Here is a 15955-nt window from a genome sequence, read left to right as displayed (position 1 = left end):
CCACATAAGGCTGCATCTATAAAATCAAACACTTGCTCCAATGACAAGTAACCAACATGGTCAAGTAGACTACTGACATCCCATCTTTTTTGGAATAGAAAGAATATACACTATTTGTCACTACACGATCCACTTCCCCAAACTGACCCACCGTTTTCTTTGTTGTCAAACCAATAGGCCTACTGAAAAAACAGACTTAATCATATGTTGGGGGGGGGGGGGGGGTGAACAAAAATCTACCCATGTTGACAATTGCCTACCTTTCAATCTTTCATTAGATGGTTGGCCAGAAAATAAGGAAAAACGTTTTGCAGGACCCAGATAACTCAAACTATGGGCTGTGTGGCTTCACCGAGGGAGTTGTGGCCTAGGAAATTGAGATTAACTCTCTCATCACAGGCTATTGGGAGATACAAGCTTGATGCCTTGCCAGGGGCCAAAACATGAAGTATTTTCCAAAATAGAAATGAGACACTGATACAAATCATAACTTTTCAATGTTTAGATATTGTCATGCATGTGGGGAATTAAAATACTCCAATATATCAGATCACCCCATATTGTAGTCCATAGCGACACTGTAAAGGTAAAAATGTAATCGACTGAATTCTAGGATGGGGGAGCAGTTACATTAATGACAGTTAAAGTTTTAAACTTGACTTAGTGCTCTGTTGGTTAGCACAGCTGGGGTCAGTACTACATTTCTGCTCCATTGACAACCAACTGAGTCTTTTGTCTAACATTTGTTGCTGAGTGAATTGTTGACTGGTTGGTCAAACTCTGCGTCAGTTGATTTGGAAGATCTGAACTGGCGTTTGGGATGACTGAGCTTTAGCTTCACATAAGGGGAAGAACATCAAAATATTTAGACATCATTACACATCATAAACAAATATCTTATTTTATTTTACACTATTTCAAAGATCTTGTTTGAACTTTTTGAGTCGTTTTTGACAAATGGCCTAATGGACATTTCCTTTTCGTCCCAGCTATGTCTTTGTGCACTCTGTTTAAATCCTGGATGAGAGGATGTCCTGAAACCAAACTGCTAAAGCTCCACAGTGTGATGCATTCTGGGAACTGCGCCAGCATTGCCCCATGGTTCGTCTTGATGAGGTGTCATACTTGAAATAAACAGAGTGGTAACAGGTGAGTACATGGACATCGTGACCATCAGGATGTGAAAAGTAATGAAAGACAACGCTGACTGACAAGTTCTCACCTTCAAGTTACATTCTAATGGCGCTTCAGAGAAAAAATGTGTTTGATGTTAGTTACCCAGTGACTAGCCTACAACTAAAGACCTACTTCCCAAACTATCGGAGTTCAAGCGTGAATTCATATCCAATCCCCCCAAGTGAACCACGAACTGCAAGTTGAATGTTTACATTATGAGATTGTTGACAGTATAATCAATGATAAGTGACAATGCTATATTATTTAGACCTATCCCATTGCTTTTTAATGACCTCATTGATTGTGAATGGACACAGGAGAAGGGTGCTTTATTTAGAAGTAAGATCCTCTTACTACTCCAGTGCCTTTATCTATACTGTATGGAAGATCAGGAGGGATTAACACAGAGGAAGAAAGCCTTTTGTCACTTTCTCTGAATTGTTCAGTACTGTGAGTACATTCCCATGCAGTTGACCCATGTAGGCTCTAGTTAAACTAAAAAGCAGACGTGTAAAAGGATTCTTCTATTCACTTTTATTCACATGACAGTGGTCAAAATAATGAGCCGCTGCCTGAATTGTTTAAGGTCTACATGTAGGCCTTTTGTATTTATCATTTTTGTTATGACTTATTTTATCGTCGTCAGGGACCATGCTGCCTGCTTATATTCTTTGATGGTTTCATCCGTTCTTCATCAAGGGGTTGCTTTCAGCAACAGTGAACTCACATAAAGCTGGAGTTCAACCATGAAGAATCTCAGCCCAAACAAAGTCATTCACAATCTGTCAGACCCGCTCACAGAGACGGAGCGAGAAAGGGCGAGAGGATGGCGGGTGGGATGGGCGGAGGCATCACACCGACTCTCACACGCTAAAGTCCATGTTCATGACCCTGTGCATGTCTTCACACGTTGCAGGACTGTGAGAATCCAGGACAGCAGCCCTCATATCATGGGTGCTGGGTGTGATGGGAGGCATGCTAGGGCCAAACCAACGAGTCAGGACTAACACATAGAGAGGCCCGTTTTAGGGAGGGGGGGAGCTGGGATTACTTAGTGACCCCTAATGTCATATTATTGCAGATATTTTAGCAACCTTTTAACTAGCTAACACACCTCCATGTGGTCCTTACAGCAACACACCTCAAACATTCAGGATGTGCTTTCTGGGACTGATATTATTTTGTTCATTTTATTCAATGGTGGAATTAGAGGGCATGAAGAGGTGAAGGTAGATGGATCTGAATGTTGGTAACTGTTGGGGTTGCATTACCTTCCTGCATTACCTGGAGACATTGTGGCACTGAGCCCTGGATCCTGCACCCTAACAAAGCCTTGGCATTGTACTGGGCCAGGCGAACATAATCACTGTGTTGTGCTCATGGGTGCTCAGACCAGTCTGGTCAGGAAGTGGACCGCTCCCTTCATTGTTTCTTCAATCTCAGGTGTGTTGAGGACTATTTTTTGGTCATTCAGGTGTTTTACAATTACAATGTACAGTTGATTTCAATGTTTTCCTGTTGCTACCATGAATAGCAGTTTGAAAGTACAAAACCATTTGACTTTTGTAAAGTGAACTTCATATTGAATAAATGTGTCCAAGGACTGTGCATAATCCAAATAATATCTGCTTCAGTATCACTTCACAAAGCAGGACAACTCTGACTGCAAATCTAATGGGCCATGATGCAACCAATTAAAATTAATTGCCCAGAAAACCAGATCAATTGTACTTACTACTGAAAAATGCACCAGGATGAGTACATGTATGCTTTTTAGTTCAAATTGAGTTTAGATTCCTTACCCATATGTCTAACATGACTGTTGATTTAAACGTTTATCTTCAAACTGACAGGCTATGTCCTTAAATTTATGATGGATAAACCATATGCATGACTGAAAGGAAGTATTTGTACATGGAAGGGTTGATACACTCCTGCATTTACTGTTTTATCATCAATCTAGAATACATAATTATTAGACAAAAAATCACAAAGTAAAATATGTGGATATAAAGATTTAATATAATTTTACCATAATACTTTTAATTTCAATTGAATTCTAAATCAATATTAAGCTGATGATTATGATTGTGAATATGTTGTATGAAACAATATTAAGGCATAATTGTACAAACCCATTCGTTTTTTTCAGAAATATATCTACAATCATTAAGATGCTAGCAAAATCAGGATTGGCTACAGAGGATGAGTTTGTGGGGCCATCACCACACCAAATATCAGACACCCCAGCATAAGCAGGCAAAGACTGAACCAAAGATGTGCTAAAGTACAAATGTCCATATAGGTTCTAGCACCCGAGTTCACTTTCAGGTCAAGAAAAGCCTTCAAAGAGTCGTTTGAGACTAAGGCTAATGCTAGCAAAGCTAACCACAGCAGAGCTAACGCTAGCAGACCTAATGATAGTTAGCAGAGAGAGAACCGGCGGGAGTTGATGTTCATCTTGGTGACACCGATGAGGCGCAGCGGTGCAGAAAGACCAAAGCCCGGCGTGACGGGACAGTCGCACAGAAGATCAGACAACTCATCACGCTCCTCCAGGCCAAAGGTGGCATCGTTGAGCATGCGGCGGTGCAAGTGGCATGTCTGCTCGATCTTCAGCTTGTTGATGTCGCTGCGGAGACGCATGAGTTGCCTGGCCAACTGCTGGTCCTGTAGACGCATCTCTATCTGGAAGGGTGAAAAGAGGCTGTGAGACAATGAGCAGGGGCGCCGCTAAAAATGTTGGGCCCCATGAAGAGTTTGCAATTTGGGCCCCCAGTCACCCTCTTTCAAGACAATTTAAGAGCAGTTGGCGTTCAATCTGTTTGAGATTGTGAGTTTCAATCTAAGTTTCTGTATTTACTCAAGTTCTGTGTTAACACCAATCCAATTATAATTAGATAGCACCATTAAGGGATGCATTCGGAGTTGATCCTTCTACTGCCATCCTTTGGTGTGAGAAAATCCCCAAAGAAAATTCACAGCATGATATCCACAAACATCCCTTTCAGCCTAAAGACTCTATCATTTATTCTCACGTCTAATGTCTTTGTCCTAATGTTTGTAGCCACATACTGGGCAAAGCTCTGGCCTTTCTGTGAAGGGCGCTTCATTGCGTGCTCAGAAGAGACAGTCCGAGCATGCTTACTGGGAAGATAGGCAATATAATTGTGCCAAGTAAAACTGATTACTGTTGCAGAATCTGTGTATGAAGAGCTCACACTTTCCTGCCAATAATCACTTCCACTCACTTAAACTTGAATGTCTGTTTTCCAGTTCATTGCGATGTAACATTAAAGATTTGGATATTGCTTCCTTTGTTAAGAGCTAATTTGCTAACTAACTAGGGATGGTGTTTTTTCATGCAGCCTTAATGAACACTCATCACTAACTGGAAGCTGAAGCAAAAGCATGATTACATTACCTGTCTTCGATCTGCAAGACAATGGACTGTATGTCTACATACATTTTCAGTATTCTGGAGTCTGGATAGTAATGTCATGGATTGAAGATGGAGCAACAATGTGTTTTAGTCTCACCAGCTCTTTCCTCAGCCAGATAATCGCCTCATCAATGTTTTCGAACCCCTTCAGCGGTCCGGAGGGGAGACTGTGCTCTGTCTGACCCGAGTTCAGGTCCTTCTCTTTGGGCTTGTCCTGCCTCGTGGACTCCTCCAGGTCCGGTCCAAGCTGCTCCTGTGGAACAACTGAGCGTTTGGTGCTCTGAGCCTCTAACCGGGCTTTCCACTCCAGGTAGGACGGCCTCCGGGTCTCCAGCCTCAGTTTCTCCGTCAAGGCCTTCAAGGTCCCCAGGTGGTCATCTGAGGTGGAACACACCTCCTCCTGGTGCTCAACTTCCTTGACCTCCTCTTCCTGGACCTGGTCACTGGCGCTGTCCACCTTTATCTGAGGAACTGGACAGACCTCCATGGCCAATCTAGTGAATGATAGATAAACCTTGCAAGAGAAGCTGGAGTCAAGAGGAATGGTCCAATGATGTGTTCCTCATTTGCGGCCTGCGTGATGTGTTAAGTGTATTGGAAAATTGATTGTTGCCTGTGTTGATACATACGTGTTTGAGAAAGAGAAATGGAGAAGAAGTGTATGTTAATGTATGATTCTAGCTCTGTGCTGATGTAGTCATTTGGTGAACAATGAGGCAGGTGTCTTCTGGAATCTTCCTCAAAAACTTCAGTGAGTGCTTCCTCTTCAAAGCCTGCTGAAGTTTTTTTTTTGTGGATGACGAAGTCCTTAGCTGGATGATCTTCAAAACCCTAAAAGTCAGACATATCAGATGAATCACACACATTGTATAAAAGGTTTGTATAATGCAGCTGAAAAGATAAGGCTGTGTCTAGCACTTCTTTTGTATGTGACAGAACACAACCTGACACTTGACAACACTGGTCAAGCTCACCCTTTCTGTGTTTGTTAAATAGGGTCTACTTTTAATGTGGTAACGTCTACACATCTGTTGTTCTCGGTAATTGTTTGCTAATATTACCATGATTACTATTACCAAGTATGGACATTTTTATATAATTGGTCTAGATGTATTTGCTGTTCTGTGTGTAACATGCCATCAATACAGATTAATTGCACTAAGTCTTTTAAATCTTCTCGCACCTCTCTGAGCTTACCCTCAATAATTAGAGGTCCGACAACAAAGGCCTTAGATCAGCACTCTCTGAAATAGGCTACATCCCCTGTCTTGCTATGGATTATCACTCAAAATGGGAGTGCATGTGTGAAGGAAAGGGAGGGGGTTTCCATAGCAACAGAGCACTCTTAAGTGAGTCAGCGCTTTTCAGCTACACATCCTCACTGGTGGTAAGATAATACAGGACCTGTGCTGTTAAAGGGGCATCAGGGACTCAGACTGACCTATGACTCGACAACATACATTCATGTTAAGGAGTTTAGGGGTGTTTTTATTCCATTATGACATACCATTAGTGTGTTCTTATTGGTTTTTCAGGATTGTGGGTACATCATGCTTCAGGTACAAACTACCTGAGCAATGAGGGGAATGCAGGTAGCTTTGATGAAACTGTGGTACCTCATCCAAAATATCTAATTGAGGGGGACTGGATTGCCTCATAATAATGATACAACCCTCCCATAATTACATTTTGTCCCTCGCTATCAGTGATCCCCATTTCCCCGCACCCACAATCCATCATTGTGGACACCAAGACTGAAATTAGTCGACCGAGCATCTATTCCAATAGAAGGTTGTGCTCCTGAACATTCCTAAATATGAAAAGGGCACAGTGGAGGAGTGACTGCAGAACTGTGGGGCACCAAGGGACTGCAGGGGGAGGAAGACAGATGCACAGTGGCTATAGAAAGAGGTCTGGAGGGACTGTAAATATTTTCAAAGGTGGCCTGAATGAAAATAATGGAGAAGCACTGCTGTAGTGGGACAGGCCGACAAGGATGGTGGTCAAAGGTGATCCACTGTTACCATGGGATCACTCTGTCTGAGTTTACTACCTGATGATGGTTCACATTACATCCATCCAGACACACATCTCCACCTCTAAAAATACACCCACCTGACGATTGCATTTCAGACACTTCCCTCACATCCCTGTGAACCTCAGGAGTATTAGTATGACTGCATGTCTCTCAATGCTAAAACGTTACCTGGACCTCGACCTATCTTTATGCATTTGTATGTGGTTGGGATAAGTGAAGGATCTCAGATTAATACTGGTCCACAGTGAGATGCATTATAGCTGGACAACATCAGAATAATGGAAAAATACTAGGTCATCCATTTTCAAAGACCAGCCCTAAGATAAAGATATACTGTAAGGCGTAGTATTTGTTGTAGTAAAAGAGGGACAGGGATAGGAGGATGAAAGGGGGGGGGGGGTGACGACACACTACAAGGGTGAACAAAAGGCCTTTTACTCCTGTTGTTAGTAGTAGGAACTGAACTGTCAGACATGCAAAGATCTCATACATATATGGATGGTCATTGTTCAGATAATTTGCATGTAGCCTCAATTAGCATCTCTTTTCGCAAGTTTAGAGAACCAGTAGGGGAGAATGCAATGGCTAAAACATTCTGAATAAAGATATGCATTTGTAGTAATTGACTCTACAAATGTTGTAGACTTTACTAATTGTACTTACAGCTGGCAGCAAAACTGCTATACACTTATAAACTGACATCCTTTGTGTCTAACGGCACACCATTTCCAGGGACCAATTTTAATTGAGTGAAAGTAAACTTGGGTGAATACAACAGTGTTCCCTTCAGAGAAAGAAAACACTGGCATATCTGCAAAATATAATTTCCTGAATATTAAACAGTGTCTTAGGGGGAAGCACAACAATAACTCAGTAGAGAGAAAATGATCCCTGTGTCGCCATTGGCTGAATTTCCTTTTGGCATGGTGGTAAAGTGAAGGAGAGCCAGCCTCCACCACATTGCAATCTATGTTTCATAGTGACTGAATAGAGCAAGATTTGATTGCTCGGCAACATCCAACTGCAGCAGCATGGTTGCTGTGCCAATAAAATAAATTTGGTGGTGTTGAGTATGACATGCCACATCTGGTCTGGCCAAAAACTGAAGTCTGGTTTAATTTCTATCTGGTGTACAGCAGTGAGTGTCTATGCAAGAAACACAGTGCCCTCTGGAGCTACAGTCACACAGTGCCTGTCCAAGACACCCAGCAGGAAAGCCTTTGTCCAAGATGTCTTACCAACTTAGAGATGCCTGCATTGACAATTCTAGTTTTCACATCATGGAGGGTGAGGATAATTGTGATTATAGTTTTTGGCAGAGAATAATGTAGTTCAATTCATGTGGGGGCAGAGCAAACATAACTTTTAAGAAACATGCAAATGCAGGCAAAAGTCCAAGACAGATTTGCAACAGTTTGTTTGACGGACAGGAGAAGAGTTAAACCATAAAGTACCAAAACTACTGTAGTTGGCATACTTGACAAGTCAACGTAAAGATGTAAAACTTTACATTTTTTCTCATTGCTCATCTTTATCCTCGGCCTGCTAAACCAATGTTTTACAGGTTTATAGCCTACTGTCCAAAGATATTGTTAAAAACTAATGTTTGCTAATCTAGTTTAATCCAAGCAATGCAGCCATACATCCATACACAAGCGCATGTTGCTATTTCAAATAGAAAGGGCTTTTTTGAGGCGCACTAATTACGCTGCCAGAGACAATGTGTTCTGTCTCGAGTCTGTCATGTAGGCTAACCTATGCTTTTTAATCCAGACTGCCTGTTCTGACCACATGCAAACTGACAATTTGAGCATAGTAAAATGGACCATTTTAACCTTTTCTACCAGCATAGAAACACGCTGTTATTGTTCTTATGAATCTCATTGTAACACGATTCACTGAGTAAAACGCTATACGCACTACACTATAAACTTCTGAGCGACGCTCCAGTTAGTCGTCACTTGGAATAATAGCCTAATTCACACCGCTTGAACATACCTGTTTGTTCTCCGCTGTCAAATCAGGTCCGTCGCGGGCTAATTGAAACTATTGAGTAGCACCTGAAGTATACTAGACAGTCTTTAGCAATTATTCTACAGCAGATTCCCGCTGCAGTTTCCCCGATACACTTGTTTTTTGAATGGTGAGCAGCATCGGAGGAGGGGCAGTCTGAGTTGCGTCAGGTTTTGGTTGCCTAGAGACACCTCAGGAATCCGAGTCAAGTCTCTATCCCAAAATCGGATATTGCAGCAATTGCGCCCCAGTCTGTCAGGAACAGGCAAACAGTCTCTGTTATTTATTTTATTCACTCAACAATGAATGGCATTTTGTTTAGGAATAATGGTACAAAAACTAAGCTCGAGACAAAACAAGAATAAAATGACAAATGTGTCCCAGCCTCCAGAATCGTAGCCAACAGTACATATAGCCTAGGGACCTATAATGGCACCGATAACCTTTTTATTATGTTTATTCAATTAAAATAATAACAGAGCTGGTATAGTCAATACTAGGCTATGCAATGATTATCGAAAATGTACAAATATCGCAGACACGTTAATTAGTGAGGTTTATGTTTTGGGTCAGCTCCTAAACTGTGGTTGTTTATGATAATCAAGGCATTTTTAACTGGTGTATCCCTAAACTTCTCAGAAGCAGCGAGCAGCAAGGAGCAGCAGATGACGCTGTTGTTTCACTAACGGTCTCATGGTGTAAGTCGACCTACACAGGGGTTAAGTGTATTATGACACTTGTAAGAAATGTAGGAATATTCTGTTAACTCCTGTAACCAGATTCACAGAAACATTCAATAGACATTGGTCCTAACCTATCCTGAATATTTTATATAAAATGTAGGCTATATCATATTAAACCTAAGTCAGGCCTACAACATGATTTTCATGAGACAAAATATTGACACTGGTAATACACAGGTCTAAAACAAGAGAATATTCTATTGATTGTTTAATGCTCTGATATATATATTTTTTTTCAATAACAAATTCAAATGACTCCAAACTCTTGTTTTACTACTTGCTTACTGGCATTTTAGTACTTAACATGGATTCAACCATTTTTAAGTGTTTGGCATGGTGTAGCCCACCTTGTTTCCCGAAAAACGGCCAAGCTCAGGGCCTTTTAAAAGCCTCAGATTCAGTTTGTCTTTTGGCAACACGGTCACAGTAGGAACTTTTCACCATGTTCCATTTTTACACTCCAATAAGACGTCACATGAATGAAACAAAGTATAAATGCTATTAAACACTCTCCTAATACTACTCAAACTCATAATTCAAAACTCACCGCAAAAAAAGAGACTTACATAATGACTAAGTATACATTATTGTAGCCATCTAAAATGTATTAAAATAAATAACATTTGGAGGGATTGTTACTATGCACCTAACTGTAGACTGCAATGGAATATAGGACTAAAATAACATACATTCATATACTAGCTATCTTAGACAAATAGCTATTTCACAATTCAAGCTAATTACAGTTATACATCAAAATATGAAAAATATATAATTAATAAATAATTATTCAACACCGTTTTACTTTTGGGGGACATACAGGTGATCTCAAATCCTGTAACTTTCACCTCGCTGTAGTTTTCATATGCACAAAACTAACATCTGCCTCAGTCATTTTACCTGAGTTAATGCAAAATATCAACTGAGGTGTAACATTTCAAGAGACTATATTTGATTTTAACACAGAAACTCATGGTACACAAAAACAGTCATTTGAAGGATAAGGGCCGACTGTATATATAAAAACATATTGTGACAGTCTACAGAGCAACAGTGGTCATTGTCTCCATGGATACCACTCAGTTGCTGAAGGAAGTACCATAGGATCAGTGCAGTTTATACAACTAAAGGAAGGAATATGGAATTCTGTTTTATTTCCCCTGATAAGACACAGTGTTGGTGGAATGTTTAGATAATATGGATAGTCAGGATAATCAGCTTGTCAATAGAACAGGATTTATCTGCAATGACAATTAAAGCGATTCAGTGAAGTGCTTCTTCTGTGGACATCATCAGGAGTCAAGTGGTGACAAGAAGACACTTCCTCTTCAACTAGTCAATGAACAGCATAGTTCTCAGAGCCAATCAGAGGGTGAGTTCCTCTATGTCGTCGTCAAACGAGGGTATGGCTCGGACTGTGGGCCGGCTCTCGGCAACGTGCAGGGTACTAAGTAGGGGGGGCGGGGGTGCAGCGGGGCGGGGGGACTCAGGGTCAAAGAGGAACAGCCCGTCCTTCTTGCTGCGTCCAGCGGTGGAGTTGGGGGTGCTGTTGAGGACATCCATCTGACTGGAGAAAGTGGGCGGGGCCAAGGGATGGGAGGAGGACGGCGGTCCAAACAGCTGTTGCATCAGGCTGGACTTCCGTCCCGTACCCCATACCTCCTCTTTCTCCTTTTCCCTTTCTTTCTCGGATCCCCCAAAGCTAATATCCGCCCCCCCCAGGTGGGCGTCCTTCTCCTCTTTGGGAGGAGGAGGGGGGAAGCCTGGGCCTCGAGGGGCGGGGCGACCAAAGGAGGGGGCGTAGCTGCCAAAAGCCAAGTCGTCTGTGGATGGTTGAGCCCTCACCCCTCTCCTCCCCATCCCGGTCAATATTCCCCCCTCCTCCTCTCCTCCTCCTCTTGGTTTCCCACCCCCATGGAGACCCCCCACCTCCTCCGGCTCTGTAAAGCTGAAGATGGATTGGTTCTGGTTCCTTGGCTCTGAGTACCGGGGTGGGGAACGCACCACGGCGCCAGAGGACTCATCGGGGTCTGTGTCGGAGAACAGGCGTGGGGGCGGTTGGTTCTGCTGGTCAATCTCACGCAGCTTGGCCAACAGCTGCTCCTTCCTGCGACGCTCCTCCTCTGCCGCTTCTTGACGAGCTAGAGCCTCCTGGTTCCGCCTCTCAACCTCTTCCTGTACCAGGCCACGCCTCCTGTTTTCTTCTTCTTTCAAGTTCCTTTGCTTCCTCTCTTCTTCCTCCTTCTCCCAGCCTAGAGTTTATATATAGAGAGAAAAGTAGTAAAAGTAGCTGAACACAAAACACCAGGAGGCAAAGGCAAGTTTACTTTCAGATTCATTACTGAGACCAGATGACCCTCTTAACCACCTAATCTCCCCCTAACCACAAGGTTGCAGGAAGCACCATGTGAGTGGTTAGGGTAACTGCTTATTGACCATGAGGGTCGACCGCTTGGAAGGGCTCACCTTCTCTCAGTCGTCTGGCCTTCTCATCCAGCGTGTTCTCCTTCCTGTCGCTCTTCAGTTCCCCCTTCTCATTTTCCTTGGATCTCCTCCTCTGCTGGTCTCGCTCCTCTTTCTTCTTCTTCTCCTCTGTCACCGGGGGTCTCCTGTCTGTCTCATCAAGTTCCTGTCCAGAGAAAGAGAGAGGACAAGGGAAAGAAGGACACATCATTGCTTTTGAACAATTCGGTCATTGAAGAAAACAGACTCTTTATTGAGCTGTGATTGTGCTTTATGCTACACAGTGTATATCAATTTTATGTTTTAGATAGAACATAGTCAACATAGTAGAATGAAAGGGGAAGCTGTTGGAGTCAAATGGGCTCCGCTAATCGTTTTGTATTAAGAGCGGGTGACTTGATTCTGGTGAATCAGAGTGGGCGCAGTGAGTTGGAGACGCCTGCCTTGAGTGAAAGGTAGTCGTCAGGTGCCTGTTCGCTGTACTCGTTGCAGTCGGATATGGCGGGGGGTGGGGAGGGGAAATCCAAGCTCAGCTTCCTGTCTTCGGTCTGAACTGCCTTCGTGCTGCTTCTGTTGGGAGCTGGAGTGCACACGTAACAACGTTATTCTCTCTCACACACACCCTCGCCTACACACACACACACACACCCACTGTCTCACACATACACACTCGCAAACAGGCACATACTTCCTCACTCTCAAAACAATACGGGCATTTCCTCTCTTTTTCTCCCACACGGGACAGATGAGCAAAGTCGTTGACGTCACCTTTCTTCCTGGTGCTGTTGTCAGGGTCTTTCCTGGGCGAAGGCTTCAGCATGCGGTTTGCATAGATGTTCATGGTGTCCAGCTCCCTCTCCTTCTCCTGGGATGGTCGGGGGCCAGCATCAGAGCGTGGTGAGGGGCTTTGAGTGTGTGTTTATGTCCGTGTGTTTGCTTGCTCGCATGTCTGCGCACATGTGAATGTAACTGTGTTTCTGTGTGTGTACAGCATGTGTGTGTGTGTACAGCGTGTGTGTGTCTGTGTACAGCGTGTGTGTGTGTACAGTGTGTGTGTGTACAGCGTGTGTGTGTACAGCGTGTGTGTGTGTTTACCTTGAGCTTGTTGCTGAGGCGTTCCAGCTCCTCCTGCAGGCTCCTCACCTCCTCCTGGGAGCTCAGGGTCTTCTTCCTCTCTGCTGCCAGCTGCCTCTGGTAGCTACTGCTGCTTAGCTCCACGCTGCGCTCCAGATCCTACACACACACAGACGCACACACACACAGACGCATGCACACACACACGGAGACAGACGCATGTGCACACACAGACAGATGCATTCAAACATATGTACGGTGACACTCTGGACCCCTTAGGTCAGGCTAAGAGGATGTGTTTGTGTGTTCAGAGTCAATCGTCCAACAGTGGACTCGTGACCTTCAACTGCAGACACATCCTATTGGTTCTAACCCAGGGAAACTAGCTATGTGTATCCTGAGAGGGCTCAGGAGAAATATCCAGTCATATTGTTGTCTCTCTGGAGCGTATTAATGACATGTATATCACTGTAACTATATGTCTTAGCTACATACAGTATATATAGCTATAAATTCTACAAAGGATACAAATCCGATTGAATTCTCAACAAGGACTGGACTCACATCCCATCAATCTTACATTCTAAATATAGATTTTCTTGGCCTACAAAGAAGCTATAAATAATTTGTCCCACATCTATAAATTGGTTGAAGTTCAAACACTGACATTTACTCAGACTTTATGAAGAAGAACCTTGGTCCACCAGATGACTTAAAATACTCCTAACCTTGTTCTTCTTCTGTTTAATAAGCCAAACTGGTACCCAAACACGACCTACCTTGATCTTGCGTTCGTTCTCCAGGGTGTTGGCCTTCTCCTGCTCCAGCCTGCGGCTCAGCTCCTCCCTGGGTCCTAGCTCGCGCTGCTCCGCCAGCTTCCTCAGTCTCCCCACGGCTGCCTGGCTCCTCTGGAGCTGCTCCTGTGCCTCCTTCAAACGGCGCTCCGCCGCACGCTCCCTCTCCTGCGCCCGCCGCAGACGCTCACGCAGGGCCAGCGTCTCGCTCGAGTGGCGGGTGAGAAGCTGCGAGATCTCGCTCTCCGTGTCGTCGTAGCGCTGCAGGGCCTTCTCCTGACGCTGCTGGAGCTGTGGGGGGAGGGACAGGTCAGAGGTCACCCGTCTGTGGTTTCTAACCCCCTTGCTAGGACAGGGCTGGGTTCTGACCTGTCTCAGGACCCGGTTCTCTTTCTGCAGCTCATCGGTGCGCAGCTGCAGCTCAGACAGGGCGTTGCGTAGCTCGTTGATCTTCAGCAGGCGGGCGGACAGCATGCGCTTGGTTACCAGGTCCAGGTCCTTGGGAGGGGCCATAGCAGAGTCTTTGCTTTGGGAGCGTATGCCCCATCTCTGCTGCTGGAGACCCCCCCTCTGTGGCCGAGACAGGACTCGACGGACACCTGGGGGGGGGGGGGTTAGAAATTAGAAAGAATGGTGTAGGGGAGGGCAGAAAAAGGGGATTGAGAGGGCAGAGACAGAGAGAAGAAAAGAGAGGAGAGGAAAGGATATAGAAGAAGGCAGAGTAAAGAAGTGTGTGTCTGACAGATGAGAGGAGGTAGGAGAGGGGACAGGACAGAAGGAAGAAGAAGAGGGGGGCGTGTGTGCGTGTGCCTCTATACAGGTTGTTTTCAGACGCTGTGTTTGTGTGTGCGCGTGTGTGTGCAGACCTATTTTGTGGATGGGGCTGCTGGAGACCCTCTTGGCGGGTACTCTTCGGCGCGGCCCCGGCGAGGGCGTGCGGGAATACGGTGAGAGCGTGCGCTCTGATGGCGACACATTCTCGTAGTCCTCAGAGTAAAAAGATTCGCTGCTTCTCCGGTGCTCTCCGTCTGCCATCCGGTCCTGGTCTCGACCTGGGGCCCGAGTCCTCGTCCTTGCCCGGTCACTGGCACAGCTCTTCTCATCCTGGTCCCTTCGGCATTTGTCCCGTTTATGGCTTCGGAATGATGTCTCGGAAAGTTTCCCAGTGCTCCGCAGGGACTGGCGGCTTGGGTCGGCGTCGCGGTTAGCGTCCACGGAACGAGGTCTGCTGTCTGATTCCATGTTGTCCTCATGGGCCAGGAGTGCTGAGTAACCAGATCTGTCATTAGATCAGACAATGGAGGTAACACAATCATTGCTTTTATCAAGAAATTCAGAAAATAGAACATTGGCGTGCTTGAGTTTCATTCTATACTACTACTTGTGACACTAACAGTATTGGATGGATTACGGGGTGGGTTAGTTTAGTTGTGAGATGAAAGAACAATATCAACCAATGTAAGAAGACAGAATGTTGTCCAAATGAAGATTCAAAAGCATTAGCCCGGCTATGCTCTTCCAGAGTTATGTGGTTAACTTATTGTGTTTCCCGGTCACTAAGAGACGGCCATATCAGGTGGAAAGTTCCATAAGGTATGATAGCATGATACCTGCTGCCTTTACCCCCTGCCTCCACACTCCACACTAACATTTACCAAAACTTCACACACACAAATTACCAGGTGGGTTCAGTTCCAAACTGCTAAGGACTTAGTAATTGACAAGGTGCAGGTTTGCTTCTCAAATTCAACCTTACAATTGTGACTTTGAACAGGGCATAGTACCGAACCAACCAACCAACCAACCTTATAAAGCTGCTGTTTGGCAACTCATTCATTTCAATTAAGTATCACATTTTATTAATTTCTAAACCCTAACCCTTCAACATCAAACATATTTGTTATCAACAGCAATAACCATGTTGTTATCATATTGCTAGTTGAGCACTCTGGAGTAAACATAATACATCTAGCCTAGATACCATGTCAATTCTTGCCTATCTGGGATTAAGCTGCCGTCTGTTCTTGACAGGCTCAGCTACAACGAAGCTGCCCTTACAACAGACCCAAAACTCAGAATGTCACCCAAACCACTCTCGCAACCAGATCCGAAGCATGCTTCTTCTCGCTATACCTTTAGCTAGCGAATTAAGTAACTTGCTATTAGGCGCACAGCAATCACGGATCGAAATAGTAAACGTTGTCATTAATTT

General features: G+C 44.3%; 2 protein-coding genes across 3 annotated transcripts; both read right to left on the bottom strand.

Annotated features, from left to right (window-relative positions):
- Positions 1-3166: 3166 nt before the first annotated feature.
- fam167ab (family with sequence similarity 167 member Ab) lies at positions 3167-8897 on the bottom strand. 2 transcript variants are annotated; one of them, XM_062468449.1, is made up of 3 exons: positions 4716-6330; positions 3591-3864; positions 3167-3560 (listed from the first exon to the last, which is right to left on the bottom strand). In XM_062468449.1, the coding sequence occupies exons 1-2, from the start codon at positions 5103-5105 to the stop codon at positions 3601-3603; spliced, it is 654 nt and encodes a 217-aa protein (XP_062324433.1). In that variant the 5' UTR covers positions 5106-6330; the 3' UTR covers positions 3167-3560; positions 3591-3600. The 2 variants fall into 2 exon arrangements, with proteins under 2 accessions (XP_062324433.1, XP_062324432.1); XM_062468448.1 differs by adding an exon at positions 8655-8897 and having other exon boundaries at positions 3169-3864; positions 4716-5449.
- A 693-nt stretch (positions 8898-9590) lies between these two features.
- Positions 9591-15420, bottom strand: lca5 (lebercilin LCA5). Its single transcript, XM_062468289.1, has 9 exons — positions 15354-15420; positions 14610-15022; positions 14113-14342; positions 13729-14034; positions 12971-13108; positions 12644-12740; positions 12319-12455; positions 11879-12041; positions 9591-11664 (listed from the first exon to the last, which is right to left on the bottom strand). Exons 1-9 carry the CDS (start codon positions 15392-15394, stop codon positions 10778-10780), a joined length of 2412 nt encoding a protein of 803 aa, XP_062324273.1. The 5' UTR covers positions 15395-15420; the 3' UTR covers positions 9591-10777.
- Positions 15421-15955: the final 535 nt, after the last annotated feature.

This window comes from Osmerus eperlanus, chromosome 8 (genome assembly GCF_963692335.1).
Source record: "Osmerus eperlanus chromosome 8, fOsmEpe2.1, whole genome shotgun sequence".
Classification (NCBI taxonomy): Eukaryota; Metazoa; Chordata; class Actinopteri; order Osmeriformes; family Osmeridae; genus Osmerus; species Osmerus eperlanus.
The sequence above is the reverse complement of the archived record's forward strand: the minus strand, read 5'-3'. Positions and strand labels throughout refer to the sequence as shown.